The sequence below is a fragment of the Pungitius pungitius genome, chromosome 15 (genome assembly GCF_949316345.1).
Source record: "Pungitius pungitius chromosome 15, fPunPun2.1, whole genome shotgun sequence".
In the NCBI taxonomy this organism is placed as follows: domain Eukaryota; kingdom Metazoa; phylum Chordata; class Actinopteri; order Perciformes; family Gasterosteidae; genus Pungitius; species Pungitius pungitius.
The window spans coordinates 4,293,948-4,313,828 of record NC_084914.1 but is presented as its reverse complement, the minus strand read 5'-3'; the positions used below and the strand labels follow the sequence as shown (position 1 = coordinate 4,313,828).

The window sequence follows — 19,881 nt, the reverse complement described above, 5'->3', positions numbered from 1 at the left end:
TTTGCAAAAATGCAACACAAATTGAGACCTTGTAACAAATGGGAAAATACATACCGATTCCGGTGCTTTTCACGCTGCCGGAATGTGCACATAATACGCACAATAGGCCCCTTGTGCTCAAGTTAAAGTCAGTAATGGGCCTAACACTTTGAACATGTTAAATTGGGGGAGGGACAAAAGTCTTTTCAGACGGGAGTCTGGACACTACAGCGGCAGAGAATATAACTTCCCCTCTTTGTGCCCCCCCCCGCCTCCGCCCCACCCAACCTCCGCCCCCATCCGGGCACTTTACAGTGCTAAACTTCTGGGAAGAGCGCACCGAGGTAACGCCGAGGATCCTCGCGACTATGTAACGCATTGTGAGTGAACTCCCTTCCAAATACCAACCTTTCCTTTCCCTTCCCGGCGAGGTGGCCCACTGTTCATCTGCCGCCATGGCCCTCACTGAGCGCGCTTTACGCGCGGCCGCTTTGGCGCTGGTGCTTTGCGCGCAGGCCGCTTTCGGCTTCTCGGTCGCCGGACAGCAGGAAAGCACCTGCGACGCCAACGGCAGCGTGTACTTCGTGGGGGAATGGTATTTTCTGGACTCCGACCACTGCACCCAGTGCGAATGCACCGCCGAGGGCTCCGCGTGCTCCCGCACGGAGTGCACCTCTCTGCCGGCGGCGTGCATCCACGTGAGCCACTACCCCACCGACTGCTGCCCCCGGTGCGAAAAGATCGGCTGTGAGTACCGAGGAGTGGTGTATGAGCTGGAGCAAAACTTCCAGGTAAGTCTGAGCCCCAGAAGGCTTTCAAAGGTGCGCACGCGGCCTCCCGAGGCCAGGACGCTCACCTGTAGTTATGCAGATGTTATTACAGGGCCTGACATCTTTTGAGATTAGTGCAGTGGAATTGAAATCATATGAATGTGCAGCCCACCCTTGGAAGTCAGGACGATTTCTTCATCTTGGGAATATAAAAAATGCAAACAGTCCAGAAGAAGAAGAAGAAGCTAAAGTCACTCCTGCTTTACTGAAGTCATGAGGGCCAAGAGATGAGATAACAGAGATTTTAAGGGCTGGAAATGTAGAAACTACTTATAGAATATAGTTTTCACCGTAGGGTGGATCCTACCTCTTTACTAAAGCCAAGCTATTATCGTTTTGGCTTTCTGCAAAAGGAAAACTTAAATTAATAATAATAATAATACGTTTTTATATATGTCCCTGCGTGTATTTTCTTCTTTCTAACCAAGTTTGGATCGTAGAACCGATGAATCACAGTCTGGTATGCTGGTATGTAACTTGAGAATGCAGGCTGGAATAAGAGGTGAATAGCGCCCCCCTTTGAGATGCTACTAAGAGGGCTCGTGTGTGTGTGTGTGTGTGTGTGTGTGTGTGTGTGTGTGTGTTCCCAGCCTTCAGAATGCGAGCAGTGTACTTGTGACAGTGACGGCATCGCCCGCTGCCTGGTGGCAGATTGCGCCCCTCCACCTTGCGTCAACCCCGCCTACCAGCCTGGGAAATGCTGCCCTGAATGCGGGGACGGTATGTTGAAAATAGTTTTAAAAAAAAGAAAAAGAAACGCAAGATTTGTCTCCCCTGCAGGACATTTTATAATGCATTCGGCTTTGCAGTGTACTCTTGAGCCGCGGGTCGCACTCACCGTCGTCTCCCTTCCTCAGGTCCCAACTGCTACGCGGATGCGTCACGCGGCCGGGTGATCCCCGCGGGGGGGCCCGTCTGGGTCGACTCCTGCACCAAGTGCCGCTGTCACGACGGTCAGGACGCCGGCTACTGGGAGGGGAACCGCGTCGCCACCTGTTCCCGCCTCAAGAGCTGCGCTCCGGAAGCGGCCTCCGCCGAGACCAACTGAGAAGCAGAGCCCTCACTCCACCCCTCCTCCCCGTGGCCCATCAAGTACACTCCTTCCATCTCCAAAGAACACGCCGAACCCTGCTGAGAGGGGACGATGTGCGACTTCAAAATGCATGTCTTTTGGCAAGAGAACTGAGCACGAACCAGGCAGCCATTCCACAAGGGATTTTTTTTTCTTTTTCAAAGGCTTCTGTGATATTAGTGAGACTTTGGTGCACACTAATAGGCCTGGATATTACAAAAACACGGTCTAAATCCACAGCGACGTTACGGGCCGGTCAGGTGGGACTCCTTTGGGGATTTTTACTTTCTAATCCCCTCAAAGAGTTTTAGTTTTTAAAGCTTATTTTAGATAAGCAATTTGAATGTTAATCTCTAATGTTTTTTGGGGTCGTCGTGTACACACAGCCCCTGAATCCATAAAATCTTAATTGATTTAGTTTATTTTCCGGCCCGTGGCGCCTATTGCCACATGTTATTTTATGTTTGATCAAATTATCACTAGCTAACGTGACACCTGGTGGCCGGGTGCCTGGTGCTGTTTGTGGGAAGAGCAACACCAACTGATACTTAAATTCGCCCTCACTTAAAGAAGACTGGATACGACGCTATAAGAAGAGGAATCGGAGTCCTTGAAAACCACTGAAAACGGTGGTTATGAAGTCAAATGTATTACAACGGTCTGTCTTTAAAATGTGGACTGTGTGATGTAAATATAAGATGTTTGATTTACAGGGTGTCAATCATCAAGTGTAACGTCTGCACTCCTACTGAACACATAATAATAATAACTCCTGTAAATTCTACACTAATCGAAATATAACTAATGACACTATGGTTCAACTGTACTGTAGTTGCAGGCAAGAGCGAAGGTTATTTTCTTCTTGAGCATAACTGTTTTTCTCTAGAAACAATGTGTAGCTTTTCTTAGAAACCGCCTTCCATCGTTGTCAATGGGTCTATTTGTAATGAAAAATAAGTGCATTGTAATTTTCTATACGTTTATCAGAAAAAGAGCTTTGTCCTCTTTTTGTTTTTCATTATTTACCACTTTAATCATGAGGGACTTTTGGATGAAAACCCCAAATAATCTGCACACATGTAGTGGCGAAAAAAAAGCCCAAGATGTCAAACTATTCTTTTCAAGTGAAGTTGAATTTTCCTTCCAATCATGAAAAGGAACCGATATGAAAAACCCTCATAAATCCCCCGCTGTGTAACGCTGGTAGTGTGCCCCGGCGTCTTTTAACATATCCCAAATTAAAACGTTAAGCATCCCTCACTTTGTGTTATTCTTTGAGTGGCATCATTTTACTTAAATTGAACTAGTTTTGGCTTTATTTCCTTGCAGTGCTTCCCCCCCTCCGCATAAAAGTCAAAAGGATGAAACATTAAGTGGACATTAAAGGAGGGAAAGCTTTACTTTGTAGCATGAAAGGGGAGATCAAAGAATAGAAAATTAAGCCTGAGGTAATTCAAACGGGGGGGGGGGGGGGGGGGGGGGGTGCGTGGCATTTCGGTCCACTAAGTCACCGGGATGGCAAGGAAACAACAGTAACAGGTTTATGTCGGTTGCCTGGCAACAGGAAACCGGGTCTGGTTCTGGCATTAACTCATCCTGCAGATAAAAGAAAAACAATTGTGACGTTTTAATTCATCCATCCAGTGTGTTTCCCCGGTAACGGGATGAAAGCGGCACCCACCGAACAATCTTTAACCGTCAGATTTATTGATTGTATAGAAAAAGTAGGTTTGATATGATGTAATGCATTCTATTGAAGATATAACATTTTCCACATTCAATGTACAAAAGAAACATAGCTATAGATACAGTACATTTTTTTTAAAACGCCCACTCGGCCCGAAACTCCGGTCTGCTTGGCAGCGAAAAACCTATTTGAAAAAGCGTTTTCGATAACTTCACGACCGGATGTGTTCCTGACGACTGGCGCCAAGAAGCACCGGGCTGCTCCTCGCAAGTAAAGGAAATGTTTCAAATACCATCTTCCCCTGCTGACCTTTGACCTCTGTTTTCTCTCTCTCTCTCTCTCTCTGTGTACCCCTCTCGCCGTTTCCAGCAGCTGCCCCTTCCTCACGTCGTACGTCACTGACCCCGTTGAAAGGTTTCCCGTTATCCGTCGGACTGATTAGCGTCGTCAGCAGAGAGAGGTCCTCAGGTCCTCGGGGTCGTTGGGGTCGTCTCAGCGGAGGAGGCTTGCTTCGTGAGCTGGACGGGTGACCGGCTTTTAGTGGGAGGAAATTCGGTCATTTTCCCACGTTTGAACCAGACGTCAAATATGTCACAAATTCTCCCCAAAATCCCAAATGAATTGATTTAACATGGAGATTGGAAAATCAGCTTTCGTAAATCCTCACGCGTGTCAGTGCGCTCGCATCTTTTGTTTCTTTAGTTTCGGGGTCTACGGGGGGGGGGGGGGAAGGGCCCCAATGCAGCCACTCCAACCCGATGAACTCTGTGAGAAACACTGTCCAGCTGCATGATGGGAAATGTGGAACTTGAACACACAAATTCCCCAGTGTTTTAATACTCTAAGAATTTGGGGGGGGGAGGGGGGAGACAAAGGCGTAGTTTTCCTGCCGTGTACAGATGACAACGACCCCTGGAGTAGTGTGATGCGCTGGGAGACGCGAGGTTTGGCGCAAGGTTCGAATCCCGGCTGTCACAAGTGTCCCTGAGCAAGACACCTGACCCCTAATTGCTCCCCAGGCAAAAATGATGTAAGCCATGGGTTATAATGTAAGTCGCTTTGGATAAAAGCGTCGGCTTAATGACATGTAATGTGATGTATAATCAACAGGTAAATTATAGAGGAAAACGATCTAATAAATGTATCTGGAAAAAAGGTTAGAAAGCGGAGTGGAACCTGTGGAAAGCTGCAAAGCGCGAGGATGGCATTGACCCCCCCCCCCCCCCCCCCCCTCAGCATGTGTGACTTTGTGCGCGTACGAGATAAGCGTGATGAAACCATCAAAAAAGGCTTCAGGTGAAGATAACGAGGAGCCAAACAGACGGAAGCACGGGGATTTTCGCCTGAAGGCAAGCCGGGGGCGAGAGCAACAAAACACCATTTTTGACTAAAACAAAGTCCAAATGGTTGTGAGTGAAAGAGAATTGGAAACAAAAATCTACAGGCATTGGACACAAATGTTTAAAAAAAAGAAGGTGGAAATATTTTTTCTCTCACCTGCAGCTGGGTCAATTCAATTTAATATAATTGTTGAGTACCTAATATTGTTTTTTTTTTTTTTTACTGTATTATCCACCTTAAAGCGCACGTCGTCACGTTGTGTGACGTCACTCCCCGTAAACAAAAAGCGACGTCAGCGTGGATCACTTCTGAAGGCATCACTTTGGTGTTCAGGCGACGAAAGGAAAAAAACCGTCTGTTCGGGTTTTCGCACGGAGAAAAAGTTATGAGACAAAAAAAAAAAGAAAAAAAAACGGGAGTTCGGCAGTTATTGAAAAAAGCGCGATAAAATCTATTTGAATAAAGAGCCGATGGCGATAGAATCTGAGGCTGGAAACCGAGATGTGGGCCAAACTACTCAGACGACAGCGTTCACCCTATAATTTCCTCTTTCCGGATATGATCGCCTTTTTGCTTCAAGATTTGAAATGAAATGAACAGTCGGTTTAACTCCTCTCCGCCCGACGCGCCGACAGAAAAGGTGGCGACTGTCCAATCGTCTAACGAAAAAAACACACATTTGTACTCAATCAAATCTTTACATTAAGGAATATGAATATGCCTTCGGGCCGCGTGAGCTTCACAGAGACAAAAAAAAGACAACCTCCGCTTGGAGCCCACATTGCTGAAATAAACCTCCTCATCTTTCTTCAAGTGAAGTGAAACCCCCCCCCCCCCCCCCCCCCCCAAGACAACGCTTCCAGAAACCACATCTCCAAAATATGCCCCCCGTGGGGTTAGAGATCACGACTGAGCTGTCAGTGTGTAGCTGCTGAGTTCCTCCATTTAATAACTTGCAACAAATGCATTCCCCCCCCCCCCCCAAAATGCACCGCATAGACAGCGCAGGAGGAAACACGTCCCATCCGCAGCACCTTCGTGCTTAACCCCATCGTCGCAGCAAGGTTCTGTCCGTCAAAGTCCCAGTACTGTAGAAACAGGCACAATACACATTCACTGACATTGATGACCGGAGGATTTTGAACGAGTAGCTCGATCCAAACTCCGCGTCAATATTGAAAATGGTCCGTTGGCCTCAGGTGTGAAGAGAAAAGGTAAAAGAGTCGGACTGGTTTCCATTTGATATGCACTCCATCGAGTGCCAGGTCCACGGACGTCACGTCACATTCATCCCCTGTGAATGTTTGGGGGAATTAAATGTTCGTGTCCCATTGTGTATTCCACGTAAAAGTCATTCATGAACTTCCCCCTCGATGCCTTGTCTTCCACAACAGGTCAGAAAAAGTTTTTTTAAATTTTATTTTAAAAGTCCTCTGTCGATATTCCGCTGCACGGCCTCCAGTTCCCAAAAAAGCTGCAGGGCGGAAACACCCCTTGAGTTTCAGCTTCCGAATTCCGAGGCCATCCGCTGAGCTCTGGTCCTCCAGGCTCCTCTAAGTTCTGAAGTCACACACTGGTTAAAGGTAGGAGGCGCGAGGCCTGAAATCGTGAAAAAAAAAAAAAAAAAAAAAAAAAAGAGAGAAAGAGAGAACATGATGTGCTTGATACTTTCCCTCCATCTTTCACATCTGCATCCTTCCAGATGTTCAGGGTGTGTTTCCCTCCCCGCCGGCTTCTTCCCGCCTCTCTCTAGCCCTTCATGGGGCGCGGCGGCGGCTTGCCGATCTCCACGGAGATGTTTGTGTACAGAGGGTACTTCTTGACCTGAACCAGCCTGTAGGTCAGAGAGCTGATGCCATCTTTCTTCATCGTGTTCTTCGTGTTCTGGATTTTATTAAACCTGCAGGGGGAAGGAAGAAGAAGAAGAAGAAGAAGAAGAAGAAAAAGAAGAAGAAAGCGGAAGTCAAATCTGGATTTTTGGACCCTTCTACACAAACTTTGCTGTTTCTTGTCACATAAGAGTGAAGCAAGATATATTCAGCTAATAATAAGAAAGAAAGATCAACTTTCCTCATCTTCCGCCCTCTAATTTTGTCTTTGGTTAATCAGAAAGCAAGTCGTAAAATCTACAACATTATGCAGGCACCACAAAGAAATCAAGTCCACAACTGTAGTCCTCAATATGTAAAAAAAAGAGAACGTGGGAAAAGAACAGTTTAATGATACAGACACATGTTGGTTTTGGAAGAAGTGTTTGAAGAGATACAAATAGAACCCTTCTAGCTGAGCTGTGCCTATTCAAAGAGCCCGAAAGCCCAGAAGAATCCGTCCTCTCGGGTTATTTAGAAAAAAATCGAAGCTCACATCCGGTCTTGGTTTGTACGTTTGGCCCAACAGGTGGTGCTACAGCACCGTGCCCTCGGTGAGCAGCGCTATCCATCACATCCTGCCTCGGCTTGTTTGAATTATGATGGAATATCCTTCCCCCCCCCCCCCCCCTCCCCCTTTGGCTGCGATTCAGCAGTTACATCAGAATCTGCTCTGATTTTTGTATTTAAGATGGGTAAAAAAAAACGAATGTGCGCAGCGTGTCGGACTTGTGTTCTTCATTTCTCAGTGACCTTTCGGGCATCAAAACAACACAAGACTCCGTGGCTTTACTGCCTAGTAGTAAATCAGTAGTAGTGGTTTATCGGGATGCAGACCCCCCCCCCCCCCCCCCGTCGTCTCTAAGATGGCGTGAGAAGCCGCCTCTTGATGATGCGCTTTGGATACACGGACCGCCGAGTCTACGCGGCCTGGTAAAAACCGATAGGAGGGTGGAGGTTGGGGGGAGGGGGGGGGAGATCTCCCTCCTGCCTCCACGTGGCCTTCTCCTTCCGTCTTAAAAAAAAAACGCCTTTATGGCATGAACGGTCGCAGGGAGGATGTTGTCATCGTCTTTCGCTTGAACAATGTAAAAAAAAAAAAAAAAAAAAAAAAGGATATAAATAGTTCCAAGGTTTCACACTTCTATCTAATAAAGGAAGACGGGGAGAAAAAAACAAAAACAGTGCGAGGACCCGGAAGGGAGGAGGAGACGCGGGCGGGTTCGCGCTGAAATGAGAGCAGAATGAGAAAGCGAGTGACAAGATGATGTTTAAAAATAAAAGGGAACGAGAGGAGAGGAATCTTTGGATGGATCTATCCAACGGCAGGGATTAAGAGCAGTGAATTAACCCCTGCATGCACGGAGAGGACAGAAAATGCACGTTTTCAAGCCCGCTGGTCCTCCTCTCATCACGGAGGGCGAGACGGAGACATTTCTCGTTACATATTGATATTAATTAGCCTGATTCCCAGAGTCCTAACTGGGCTAAAAGTAAAGCGCTTGAATTCCACCGAGGGTCTCACAGGAAAACATCTCTGCTTTTAGGATCTCGACAGTAGCTCATGCCAACTTTTTTTTCTTCTTCTGGTGTCACGTATTTTTGAGTTCAACCCTGTTAAATCGCTCGACATTTTGGAGTTGATCTGATCGTCAAGGAGGGGGGGGGGGAAACCAGCAGACATGATACTCTAAGTAGATTTTTCTAAAGCAACTAGATTCATCTCCTCAGGTTCAACATCCCGCGGTGAGTTTTGGCCAAAACGACATCGTGGGCCGAGACACTGCCATGCAAAGAAAAATGACCCAGGCAGAGATAACTGCACTTTAGTTTTTTTACTTAACTTTTGCTGCTATAAAAAAAACGGCGTGAATATCTCACACAGAGCAGTCGCCTTGTGGTGGTAAATAATGTTTTACAGCAGACGGCTGCAAAACGCAAACCCCACACAGTCCGAGGATGATAACGTACCAGCGGAATATTGAAAATGTTTACCGAGCGGCCGATTCATTTGCAATGCATGAAGCGCCATTCTCTATACACAACGTGTGTGTGTGTGTGTGTGTGTGTGTTGGTAAGCGTGCACGTGTGTGTGTACAAAGAGATACTTGCGGCTGGTGATGAATGTGCCTCTTTCTTACCTCCGCTGGCCCAGTATCTCATTGCTATGCCCAACCAGCATCTCTGAAAGGGCCGAGAGAATAGACTCCCGGGGGGGGGGGGCGCGCACATTTGAGTGAATGCGTAATGTGTGTGTATGTACATACGTGTGCGCGCGCGCGTGTGTGTGTGTGTGTGCATGCAAAGGAGATAGCGAGCATTCATCAAACAGTCGAGGCAGCGCCTCCCTCGGTGAGAGCTGGACATTATGCAGGGGACTCCAGATAAACTCTTCCAAAAGGCCCAAATCGTTAATCTGAATCCAAACACAAACACAAGCTGGAGGCCGAGAGCGGAAACGAAAACGGGGGCCTCGGTGCGCACAGCCGCCTGCAACCATGTTGTCAACTCGTAGCTGCTGGGTTGTTGTGATTTCTATGTAACCTCACGATTCGTTTTTTTTTTTAAGCCTCAAGTCTTATTATCGCCATGTCAGTCCCAAGCGTTAGCACCTCCTCGCGAGGAGTTCTTTCTTGAGCAAATGAGAAACGTGTTTGGTGAGTTCACAGTGATTTTGACCGTTGACCTCCGGGATCGCATTGAAAGACGTGCCGATGAAAGGAATAACATTTGAACACTGTGATCCATGGGAAGGTTTCTCAAGGAATAGAAAGTGGTTAAAAGTAAAAAAAAAAAAAATGTTATAATTGGAAATTCAACCCGTCAAAATCAGCTTGAATACAAAGTCTGGGAACAGCTAATGGCCCTTAATGGCCCTCGATGCTGTGCTAGCACGCGGGAACACAACACAACAACTTAAGTGGAGCAGAATGGACGTGTGCGTGATGGAGCGTCCTGCAAATTTGTGAGTTTTCTTTTTCTAAATACAGATTTTTACCACCTCCCCAGCTCTGTCATTATTTAAAATGCTGATCTGAAGACAACGTTGTTGGAAAAAAACCCTTCTCTCGTCCAGGGACACTACCGCCGTGAGATGTCCGATTCCCCCCCTTTTTACAACCTTTTGATTATTCTGAGCCACCATGCTTTACCTCAGTCTGATGACCACTTATTCTTAAAAAAGGCCTTAAAGCCTATATTTCCGAGACGCTATAATGAGTGGCCAGAAGGGCTGTAAAAAAAAAGAAAAAAAAAAAGAAATTTGATCCGACTAATAGGCCGCGATTTTCCCCTCGCCAACAGTTATGAATAATGGATCGGCTTTGAATAAATAGCGTCCCCGTCACCTCTTATTAAAGGGGTCTGATCCACCGACCAGAAGGTAAACAGGAAGTGAGTACCCAGCACACACACAAGCACGCACAGTATTTCAGTCTAGATGGGGGGAGGGGGGAGGGGGGGGATTTATTGATTTTTATGACGCCTCCTTGACTCGTCTGACCTAGCCTTCGCCCATCTCCACTGGTGTCATTACAGCAAGCAATTACTGAGGGGTTGTTAGATCTTACTCTTTCTCTGACACACACACACACACACACACACACACACACACACACACACACACACACACACACACACACACACACACACACACACACACACACACACACACACACACACACACACACGTAAAAAATGACGGATGACATATTACACGGGCCTTGTTACTCCAGCCATTGCCACTTTGAAGCTATCGCTGCCATTTAGGAGCGTGGATTGTTACTTTTTACAGTTCTCGCATCGGGGTGTTTGGCTTATCGGGGGTTTCAGCAGGAGCTGGTTGGGGGGGGGGGGGGGGGGGGGGATGATTTGGCTTCTTCCCACACATGTGCACAAATTGGGGTGAATAAATCAACAAATATGCAGGACGAAGGAGCTTTTTTATTAAAGCTACTGCAAACTGAAGGTGTTGGATCACCTAAAGGTCTTTGAATATGTTCAGCAGATGGTTGTTTGGTGTTTTCTTCTTTAAGCTTGTTTTTCTTACCGCCTACACCGGTACTACGGGCCGGGTACTCGTTTATTTATGTTTTATGCGCCTCCTGAAGAACGCACAGACGGATGACAATGAGAGTAAGATACAATTATGCAAAAAAAAAAAAAAAGTGTTTGATTGGATAACAACATGATTTTTTGACGTGAATTTAGACCTAAATTGTTGTGTTTCAGAAATCCCCCTATAATATATACCATCTACCATGAGACTCAAACCACATACAAGTGAAACTCGAAAAATTTGTCGAACAATCGTGCAAAAGCTCATTACTTTCAGTAATTCAACTTAAAAGGTGAAACTAATATATTATGAAGACTCATTACATGCAAAGTGAGATATTTCAAGCCTTTATTTGATATAATTTTGATGATTAGGGCTATATAATATACATATATATATACTAATATATTAGTTTCACCCTTTAAGTTGAATTACTGAACGCTTTAATGAGCTTTTGCACGATATTCTAATTTCACCTGTACGTTCAGTGGCCTTATGCCCAACTCAAATCAAACCTGCCACATGTTGTTTTGGCTGCCTTTGCACATGACTTTTTCCACTTTTCCACTCTTGCGTTACGGCGTTAGAGCGACGGGCGGAACTAGACCCCCACTGTCACACGGCGGTGACAGTGGAAGCAGGGCACAGAGATCACATCACTGCGCTCGGCCTGCAGCGGCTGTGGTTTCTGGTGTTGAGAAGCATCGTTTGGTCCTGCTGGATCCAGCCATGAGAACGCGGGCCTCTTAGAGGAGAATAAACAGTGATAATCCACATTTAAGCAGCTTTAATGCGAGGTGCTATACTCTTGGTGATTAATGTGTCTAGAAGGGCTCGTCTCCGCATACTGCGTATCATTCATCGAGTCATGAAATAACGCATTTATAGAGGAAGCATTTTTACCCGTTTCGTCTGAAAAGTAGTTTTTATGGGTCTAAGCAGCAGAGCAACGTTTTAAGCCCTGAGCTGTAGTTCTGAAAAGCACTTTTTGGTTTATTGGAAATATTTAGTCCTTGGCATTTTTTTAAAACCTTCCTATTTGTTGGTGACATGAAATACCAAAAGCGGTGGTCTACCGTTTGTTCTTACTGTTATGAGTGAAATATTTAATATCTGTGCCGGACAACTCCTCAAACCTGACCTACAACCAGTGAGATTTATTTTGTCACTTCTCCCACTTCTCTTCGTCCTTGTTTTATAAAAAGCAGTTGCAGCAAAAGTGATATTAGTCTTTTATGTGATTAGCCAAATGGATCTCTAATAAATCAATAAAAAAAAAAAAATCTGTTATTATTTCACTTCTTTCTCAGGTGGGAATGTGCAAAATCTTCATTTGAAACAAGAAATACCTGAAAAAAGGTATTGTTCAATATATATATATATATATATATATATCTGTTCCAAATGTAATTCAATGACAAATTACTGTTATTATTTTCCTTATTATTGACAGCGACTTGTTCTCTCATCTTATTTTCTTTTCAGAATTCTCTCCTAGGGAAAGAAAACCTGTGGTACTGTGAAGCTTCGAGACAACGTCAGCGCTATGGAGAGCAGGAGAAGGCGTCCGGACAGTGATGCAGTACCTCTGCGGGTTGGGCTCGTTGTGTTTGTCTCTCTCGTGTTTGATCATTCTGTAGCGACCGATGCGAACGTCCGGCCTCGACACCTTCATCCCATTCAGAGTGATCCTGCAACGCACACGGAGACACACACACACACACACACACACAGAAACACATTGAGGAAAAAACGGTAACACACTGAGAAGCAAGAGGAGTTTCAATAAGAAATTCATTTTGCCTGAAAATAATCGTTATTTTCATTAACATTAGCCCAAGCTAATAGGGCTACAAGAAATGTGCATACTTTCATTGTTGAATGTTCTCTATTATTTTAATTTAAAAAAAGAATGACAAAAATCTGGACCCAGAAAAAAAGACTTTAAAGTTAAATTTGTGTTGGTATACCCTATAAAACCCATCCCTCAACGCCAAAACATGCTTTTTTTCACTTCCACAGCTGCACACTGCAAATAGCGAGGCGCACAAAAACATACAAACAGACACCCTCCTCCTGGGCTTTTACTAAAAAAAGCTACAAAGAAAAAAAAAAAAAAAAAAATCGAATCAGAGCCTTTTATAAGACCGAGAGAAACAAATGATTGAAGTCCAGGAGCTGTGGACCTGGCAGTAAGACCAGGGGTTTGCAGCGTGCCTCGGTCTAAACCAACTCATTTGCTATTAAAATACAATACGAGGGGCAAATCTGCACAGTGAGATTTGTGTCCAATGCTACAGCGGAACAAAAAAAAAAAACGATCTCTTTCACAAAAAAGTTAAACACAAGGGCTGTTTGTACCTGCGACGACACGAAGGAATCCCATCTGTGGGCAACGCATTCTTCTTCTTCTGTCGAAAAAGCATCCACGCCTGATATTACTGCTCCACACCTGCAACGTCTAATGCCTCCTCTGTTCTCCAAAGGCCTCACGTCCTCTCCACGCCTCCTCTCCACCTCCACCTCCTCCTCCTCCTCCCTTCCCACATATTCAGCTCTTCCCTCCCTTTCTGTTCCTTATTCCCCTGGTTTTACCTCCTTCTCTTTACGCCCCCCCCCCCCCTCGGTCTCTCTCTTCCTTCCAGCTGTGGGTCGATGAGGGCAGATACCGAGGTTAAAAGCCGGTGCTGATGTGATGTCAGAGATTCAGAGCGAGCTTTCTAAAGCCACAACGAGGAAAATATTCAAAAGGGGTTACGCTAGGGCGAATCTTTTCATGGAGAAATTATGAAGACGACGCAGAAGAAGTCGACTACTCGGCAGACAGATAAACAGTGTTTGCATTAAAAAGTAAACACAAAGCTAAGCTAAGCTAAGCTAAGCTAAGCCCCTCCTGAATCCATGCGTTGGTGGAGAGGCTTTTAAGGTTTGGACGGAGGCCGCATGCTAGGCTAAGCTAACCGCAAATACCTGTTTTTCTCTAATCAGTCATCTTTTGAAGTGACGGCAGACGAATTTATCGCATTTCAGTATTTATCACTCTCCACATCCCCTCGGTCCTTCTCAGCTCGCAGCGTCTCCTCTTGTCGCTCTCCCTTTGTGGCTCTGTGTGTCCTTTCCCCTTCCTCCTCTCTATCCTCCCTTTCGCTTTCACATCACTCCAACCCGGGTCTCCTTTAGAAGCCGGGTGAAATGTAAATGAGAATGTGGCCTCTGCCCGGCACAAAGCACGTCGGCCCGTTGGAGACAAAACACCGAAACTCCTCAAAAAACGACCCGCCCATGAACCAATTATTGAGAAAACCGAATAACACACATCCACCCTTCCCTCTCTGTCGCTCTCCAACGTTACTCGGTGACTTTGCTGACTTGACACATGCGTGTGTGGTTTTCCGTGTGCACACGCCAGCGTCTGCATCATTTAGAAATTTGATTATGAAACAAAAGACATGAGAGTGAGCGAGCCGGCCTTCTCCTTCTTTTTTTTCTGTGAGCTTTAGTAATACATTATGCACCGTTCTGCATCTTTAATATGACCCCCCTTTGTGCCCGATGGCTCCGCACAGTGTGTTCGGCCCCACTGTGGCAGCTAACACAACAAGAAATGGGAATCTCTCTCCCGGATTCTTTAAGGAGTTTTTATATAGACGCAGATCAGTAAAATATATATTTGGCGCAGAAGGATTTTGTTGGTTTCAGTTGTTTTGTTGCTGGCCGAGCTGAACTGATCACGGGCCGCTATCATCTACGCTTCCCAAGCAATAGTCAACAAGGCAGAAACATCTCAGGCATCCGTGGAGTTATCAAACATTGGCATCCAGTAGATAATCCTCAGAGGAAACGGATGGAGGGGCTCCTCAAACGTAAGTTGATCAGAGTGTGTCCGCTGGTGTGAAATATCATCAGCGCTTCTTTAAACTCTGCATCTCTCGCTGCATCGATGCACCTCTCTAATGGCCCCCGTTGAAACACTTGGTATCATCCGTCAACACGAGACTTCGCAAGATGATTAAAACGCTGTTCACAAAAAGGAAACAGAGAAGAGGCAAAACATGCATACGAACACACTCACAAATCTCCACATATTGTTTGATATGTGGGGCTAAGGGTTGTCTTTGTCTAATAGAGGTCGTTTCGTTACAGAGGGACACTGTGTAGAAGAAGCAGCCACCTCAGCCGTGCCCTTGCAGAGTTGTGTGTCTTGTTGTGTACGCATATGGGTGCGTTGCGCCCCATCAAATCGCTTCTCTTCATCCCTCCAGACGGCAGAGGGTCGGGTCTTCAGCTGCAGCACCAGCAAACACACACACACACACACACGCTCCCAACACTCATTATTTTGTACGACTCTGACAGGCAGTATAAGCGCGGCGTGACAGCGCAGTGGGAACGTTACGTAAGGGAGAGGGACGCCGAGGACACGGTGGGGCTGCAGGATGAAAAAGCTTCGGCCGATGAATGCGAATCCGCAGACGAACACATTCGACAGCCACCTCCACCCCCCAACACCGCAGGTGGGCGGCTACCGTGAAACTACTCCACTGTAGGGGAACTTTAAGCATTTGTTGACATTTGAGGACCCATAAACGGGGGGGGGGGGGGGGGGGGGGGCTGGGAGAGTTCAACCAAACAGAAACAAATACAAATGGTTTATTATGGGCCAAAAACATCCATCAATACATCTGCCAAACTTGCTGCTTTTATCCCAACATTTTCCCTTTCACGTTATCCCGTTGGCGCCAGCCTCGCTCGGACTTTAACTCTGACCCAATATCACCGAGCGAGATGATTCATGCAAACCACGACATGGCAAACTGCTGCTGAACGGAGGGGCTTTTTATTGTGAAACACTCGCAGGACGCTCACTGCATTCGTCATGACTTTCCCGAAGCCGTAAAATGTAACAAAAGACTGTTTTACTTTGATCGAGACATTACCCCGGTCATCGGTAGGATAAAGGGCTCAATAAAGCAGTTACACAGTTACACAGAGAGAAGCCATTAAACGGTCGACTTGACCAAATAACGGCACCTTGTTCGTTTGAAAAGACTGTCCTGCACTTCAAATTTATGCCCCCTAATATGATCTGCCATGAAAAAATTTCAAATAGCAGCCTGAGGCGGAACAGGCACACACACACACACACACACATCCCGCCACACACACACACACACACACACACACACACACACACCACGGACCTATTTGATTGGATTAATCAGGGATTTCTCCAGCTCTCCTCTTCTATTCCCACCAGTGGAGTTAATTGCATTAGAGCAATGGTGTGGAGGAGAATTGGGAGCTAAGTCTGATGTCCTGCCTCAGCTCTCCTCGCCTGAAGAAATTAGATGAGGAGGAGTGGGTGGTGGTGGTGGTGGTGGTGGTGGTGGAGGAGGGCAGGAAGATGCACGGCAGAGAGAAAGTAATGGGAAATGAGGTGCGCCTGAACTTTTTTTTGTCAGTGGGGACACATCTGGATGCTGCACAAATTGCCTTTTGACGTTGAAGTTGCAGATTGCACGCTTTGATAAAAGGGCTGTTTAGGATCTTGATGACCCATTTTGAATTATTGAAATATAACTATTTCTAAAATATATATATATATATATATATATACAGTGTATATATATATATATATATATATATATATATATATATATATATATATATAAAGTAAAGGAAGACGGAAATACTAATAAAATTCAATAAATTAAAATACCAGTTAATGAGGATTCTTCAAACAACTGCTTTAACTTGTGTTTCAACATTTGGATCCTGTTAAACATGAGCTTTTTGATTTGACAAGCTGGGAGCTCAAAAACCCATCAGTTTACTTTTTTTTGTGATTTTTTTATTTTATTTTGACGTGTAGCTCTTTTCTTGTTGTGCTCTAGAAATGTTCTTTATAGATTTATATTCCGAAGGACCCTTCCAAAAGAAATCCCCATACGTCGCCGGAGGTGGGATACGACCAACACATTTACTTTTCAATTAATCTGTGCAAGTTAAACACCACTTACTGACAGCCATAAAATGTGAGTGACAGTGGACATCTGTGGACTCTGCCTGCTGTTCCCCAGCGTGCCGTCAGCTCAGTGCTTCCTTTCTGTGCACCTCTCCCTTTGTCACCCCCCCCCGCCCCCGCCCCCGCCCCCCCCCCCCGCCCCCCGCCTGCACTGCATTACCTGCTTCTCATTTCCCTCCTGAGCACATTCCACTTTTTACGATCCCTTCCCTCGACTGCCCGCAGACGAGGCTTCATTATTGTGCCCTCAATTAAACACAGTGACGAAAAGTAGTAGCAGTAAAATAAAGTTGTGCATGTTTTGGACCACCGGATGGCCAACAATTGGTTAGAATAGATTTGTTTCATTATTCCTATACAGTGCACGTAATTACATCAGGGCGTTAAGCTGGAGGCCAAGCAAACGAAAAGGCTGGAGGCGAAACACAAATCACTTCAGAGCAGTGGGCTAAAGTTACGCATTAATAATGTAACCCCGTAGTGTTGTCGGGTGCCAATATCAATGTTGCATACATTTGTTATGATAAACCTGCCAGGTAGAGAGGAGGAGAAATATGTTAACCTCCTGCTAACCTCCTCATTTGTCAGACCTGCATAAGAGCTGAATTGTTACCGAGATGGGGAGAAAAGATGCTGATACGCTGAAATCGCTGGAGAGTTAAAGGGGTGGAACTGGTGGAACGAGCGAGGTAACCAGCACGCAGCTGGCGACTCGCTTGCTTGCAAACTTCATGCAACGCCGGGTCCCAGAAAATGACCCCGATCCAAATATGCCACTCTTCTGCTTTTTTTTGTTTTGTTTTCACTCTGATAATAAGTGTGGATTTTACTCATTTAGCCGCTGACTTGTTAGCTAACTGCTTTCTGTGAATCCAAAGTTTTCATACCACACTGGTTACAGAAGACAAGCCACACTGGGTCTAATGGTCCCTGGGCCTGACTTCCTCGTTGCTAGGAGACCACCCCCCCCCCGGACGGAGGACAGGCGGGGGACATCCTAGGTAACAGACTCTGAAGATAACAAGCTGGCCAGCTGACAGAGCGGTTCTGCTCCTGGGGGGATTAGTCTGCCAGTGGCTTTAACTTTAAACAATAAATCCATTGATCAATCCTAACTTTGTCAAGTAAAACAAGCCAACATTAACTCACATTTGGGATTTTCACCTGAAAAGAAACGTCATCATGTTTTTCTCAAAGTGAAAAAGGTCTACTGTGGTTCGGACGCTGAATTTAACTTAAGACACAAACTGGCATCAAATGTGATGTTTAAAAAAAAAATCGAATGATCAACAGCGTTAAATTAACAACACCTTTCACGCTGCTTCTGTTCTGCTGCCGACGACCTCCGACCTCCTGCCTCTTCCTCCATCAATTCTACTCTGATACCAAGCAGGCGCTCTCCTCTGTGTCAACTTCACTTCTGGCGGTTGTATTCATTTCATTTCAGCCGTTATTGTTAATAAAAATAAGGTCAATAACGGCCTCCAACGCTGTGACAGTGAGAAGGGGAAAAAGTAGCAGGTACTTCAACTTTTAAGATCATTTGAACACCCGCAAACTGAAATTGGCAACCCGTGAATGGAGGGGCCTGCAGAAAAAACATCTTCCATTGTCAGTCAAACATCGCAGCAATCCCCATAATAGTATTTTTCATGATAACATGTGGCCAATGCACAGGTACGTTCAATGCATCAATAATCAGGTATTTCTTTGTTGATTATATATGTATGAAAAAAAGGAATTATCTAATTAGGTATTTATATTGTTGCTTCTTTAGGTATCAATCCAGTCTTTTTTTTATGTATCTTGGATTTGCCCCCCTCCATGAGGCCTATTTTTGTCCTTTTTTGAATCCACTTCAAATCACTTTTACATGAGGTGAACGGAAAAACAAAAAACATTAAAAGAAGTCAAAAACGGATTTAAAAATCCTGTTTTGCTGCATGTGCAGACTTCCACAAACCTGGCCGTGTGATTGTTACGCCTAAAAAAAACAAAAAACACCCTGACTCTCGCACCACGATAAGGGCCCGAGCTCGGTGGGAAGCCCCCTGCTGGGAGGTTCCGGGTCGACGAAGGACAGGGAGCATTGAAAGCGAGACAGATGTTGTTGTGTGTGTGTGTGTGTGTGTGTTGGCTTCGCCATGGAAACCCTTGGGACATACTGCTGCATGTTCAGAGGGAGCTTGAGAGCGAAACCCCCCCCTCGCCCGGCTCCTTCTAACTCCTTCACATCCACCAACATTTCAGAGAGGGGTGGGACATAAGTGGCATGTGTCCTTTCCGCCAAGGGCTCAGGCCACACACACACAGTGAGAAGCGGGGGACAGACAGTCCCCCCCCCGGGGGGGGGGCGGGCATTAAGCTAGCAGGACTCATTGCAGGCAGTCGCCTCGCCATGGTCTATTGCATCAAAACCAGGCATATAAAAAAAAAAAAAAGGAAATTGCTGGAGGGAAGCGAGAGATGGAGATGGAAAGAGTGAGAGGTGCAGAAAAAAAGGGAAAAAGAGAGAGAGGGAGTGATGCTGAAGTAGAGAGTAATTTTATCATTTAGTTGTTTCCAAGAGTAGCTTTCAACGAATAAGCAGATTGAGGTTCAGTGCTTCGTACAAAGACACTTTGACTGGACACCAGGCTGATGGACACCAGGCTGATGGACACCGGGCTGATGGACACCGGGCTGATGGACACCAGGCTGATGGACACCAGGCTGATGGACACCAGGCTGATGGACACCAGGCTGATGGAGGCATTGCCCGGTTTGGATTGATCAAACACGTGAACGCTGCTACCTTTCAACAAAGGTAGAACAAAAGCACGGATGACACGGGCGACGCACTCTCACATTTCCCCGCTGTTCTTTCATCTCTCTCTCTCCTGGTACCCTCCCCCTCCTCTATTTTAATTCACTCCTGGGTCCTGAGAGACGGCCGGTGAGCATGTTCGTTCTGCAACGTCACTGCAGCTTCGACTGTTAGAACGGAGACTGACTTCAGCCTAAGGTCCCGTGGAACATCTCT

At 45.9% G+C, this 19,881-nt stretch overlaps 2 protein-coding genes across 2 annotated transcripts in view; one reads left to right on the top strand and one right to left on the bottom strand.

The window, feature by feature from the left end:
• Nucleotides 1-11: 11 nt before the first annotated feature.
• On the top strand, nucleotides 12-3,136 carry zgc:113531 (uncharacterized protein LOC541359 homolog). The gene is made up of 3 exons (XM_037458853.2): nucleotides 12-770; nucleotides 1,400-1,529; nucleotides 1,667-3,136. Exons 1-3 carry the CDS (start codon nucleotides 435-437, stop codon nucleotides 1,855-1,857), a joined length of 657 nt encoding a protein of 218 aa, XP_037314750.2. The 5' UTR covers nucleotides 12-434; the 3' UTR covers nucleotides 1,858-3,136.
• Nucleotides 3,137-6,522: 3,386 nt separating this feature from the next.
• Nucleotides 6,523-19,881, bottom strand: part of b4galt2 (UDP-Gal:betaGlcNAc beta 1,4- galactosyltransferase, polypeptide 2) — an 80,586-nt gene continuing 67,227 nt past the window's right edge. Inside the window, exons 7-8 of the mRNA XM_037458585.2 lie at nucleotides 12,421-12,525; nucleotides 6,523-6,809 (exon numbers count right to left, since the gene is read on the bottom strand). Of these exons, the coding sequence (XP_037314482.2) occupies nucleotides 6,659-6,809; nucleotides 12,421-12,525 (256 nt within the window). The 3' untranslated portion in view covers nucleotides 6,523-6,658. The remainder of the gene's footprint in view (nucleotides 6,810-12,420; nucleotides 12,526-19,881) is intronic.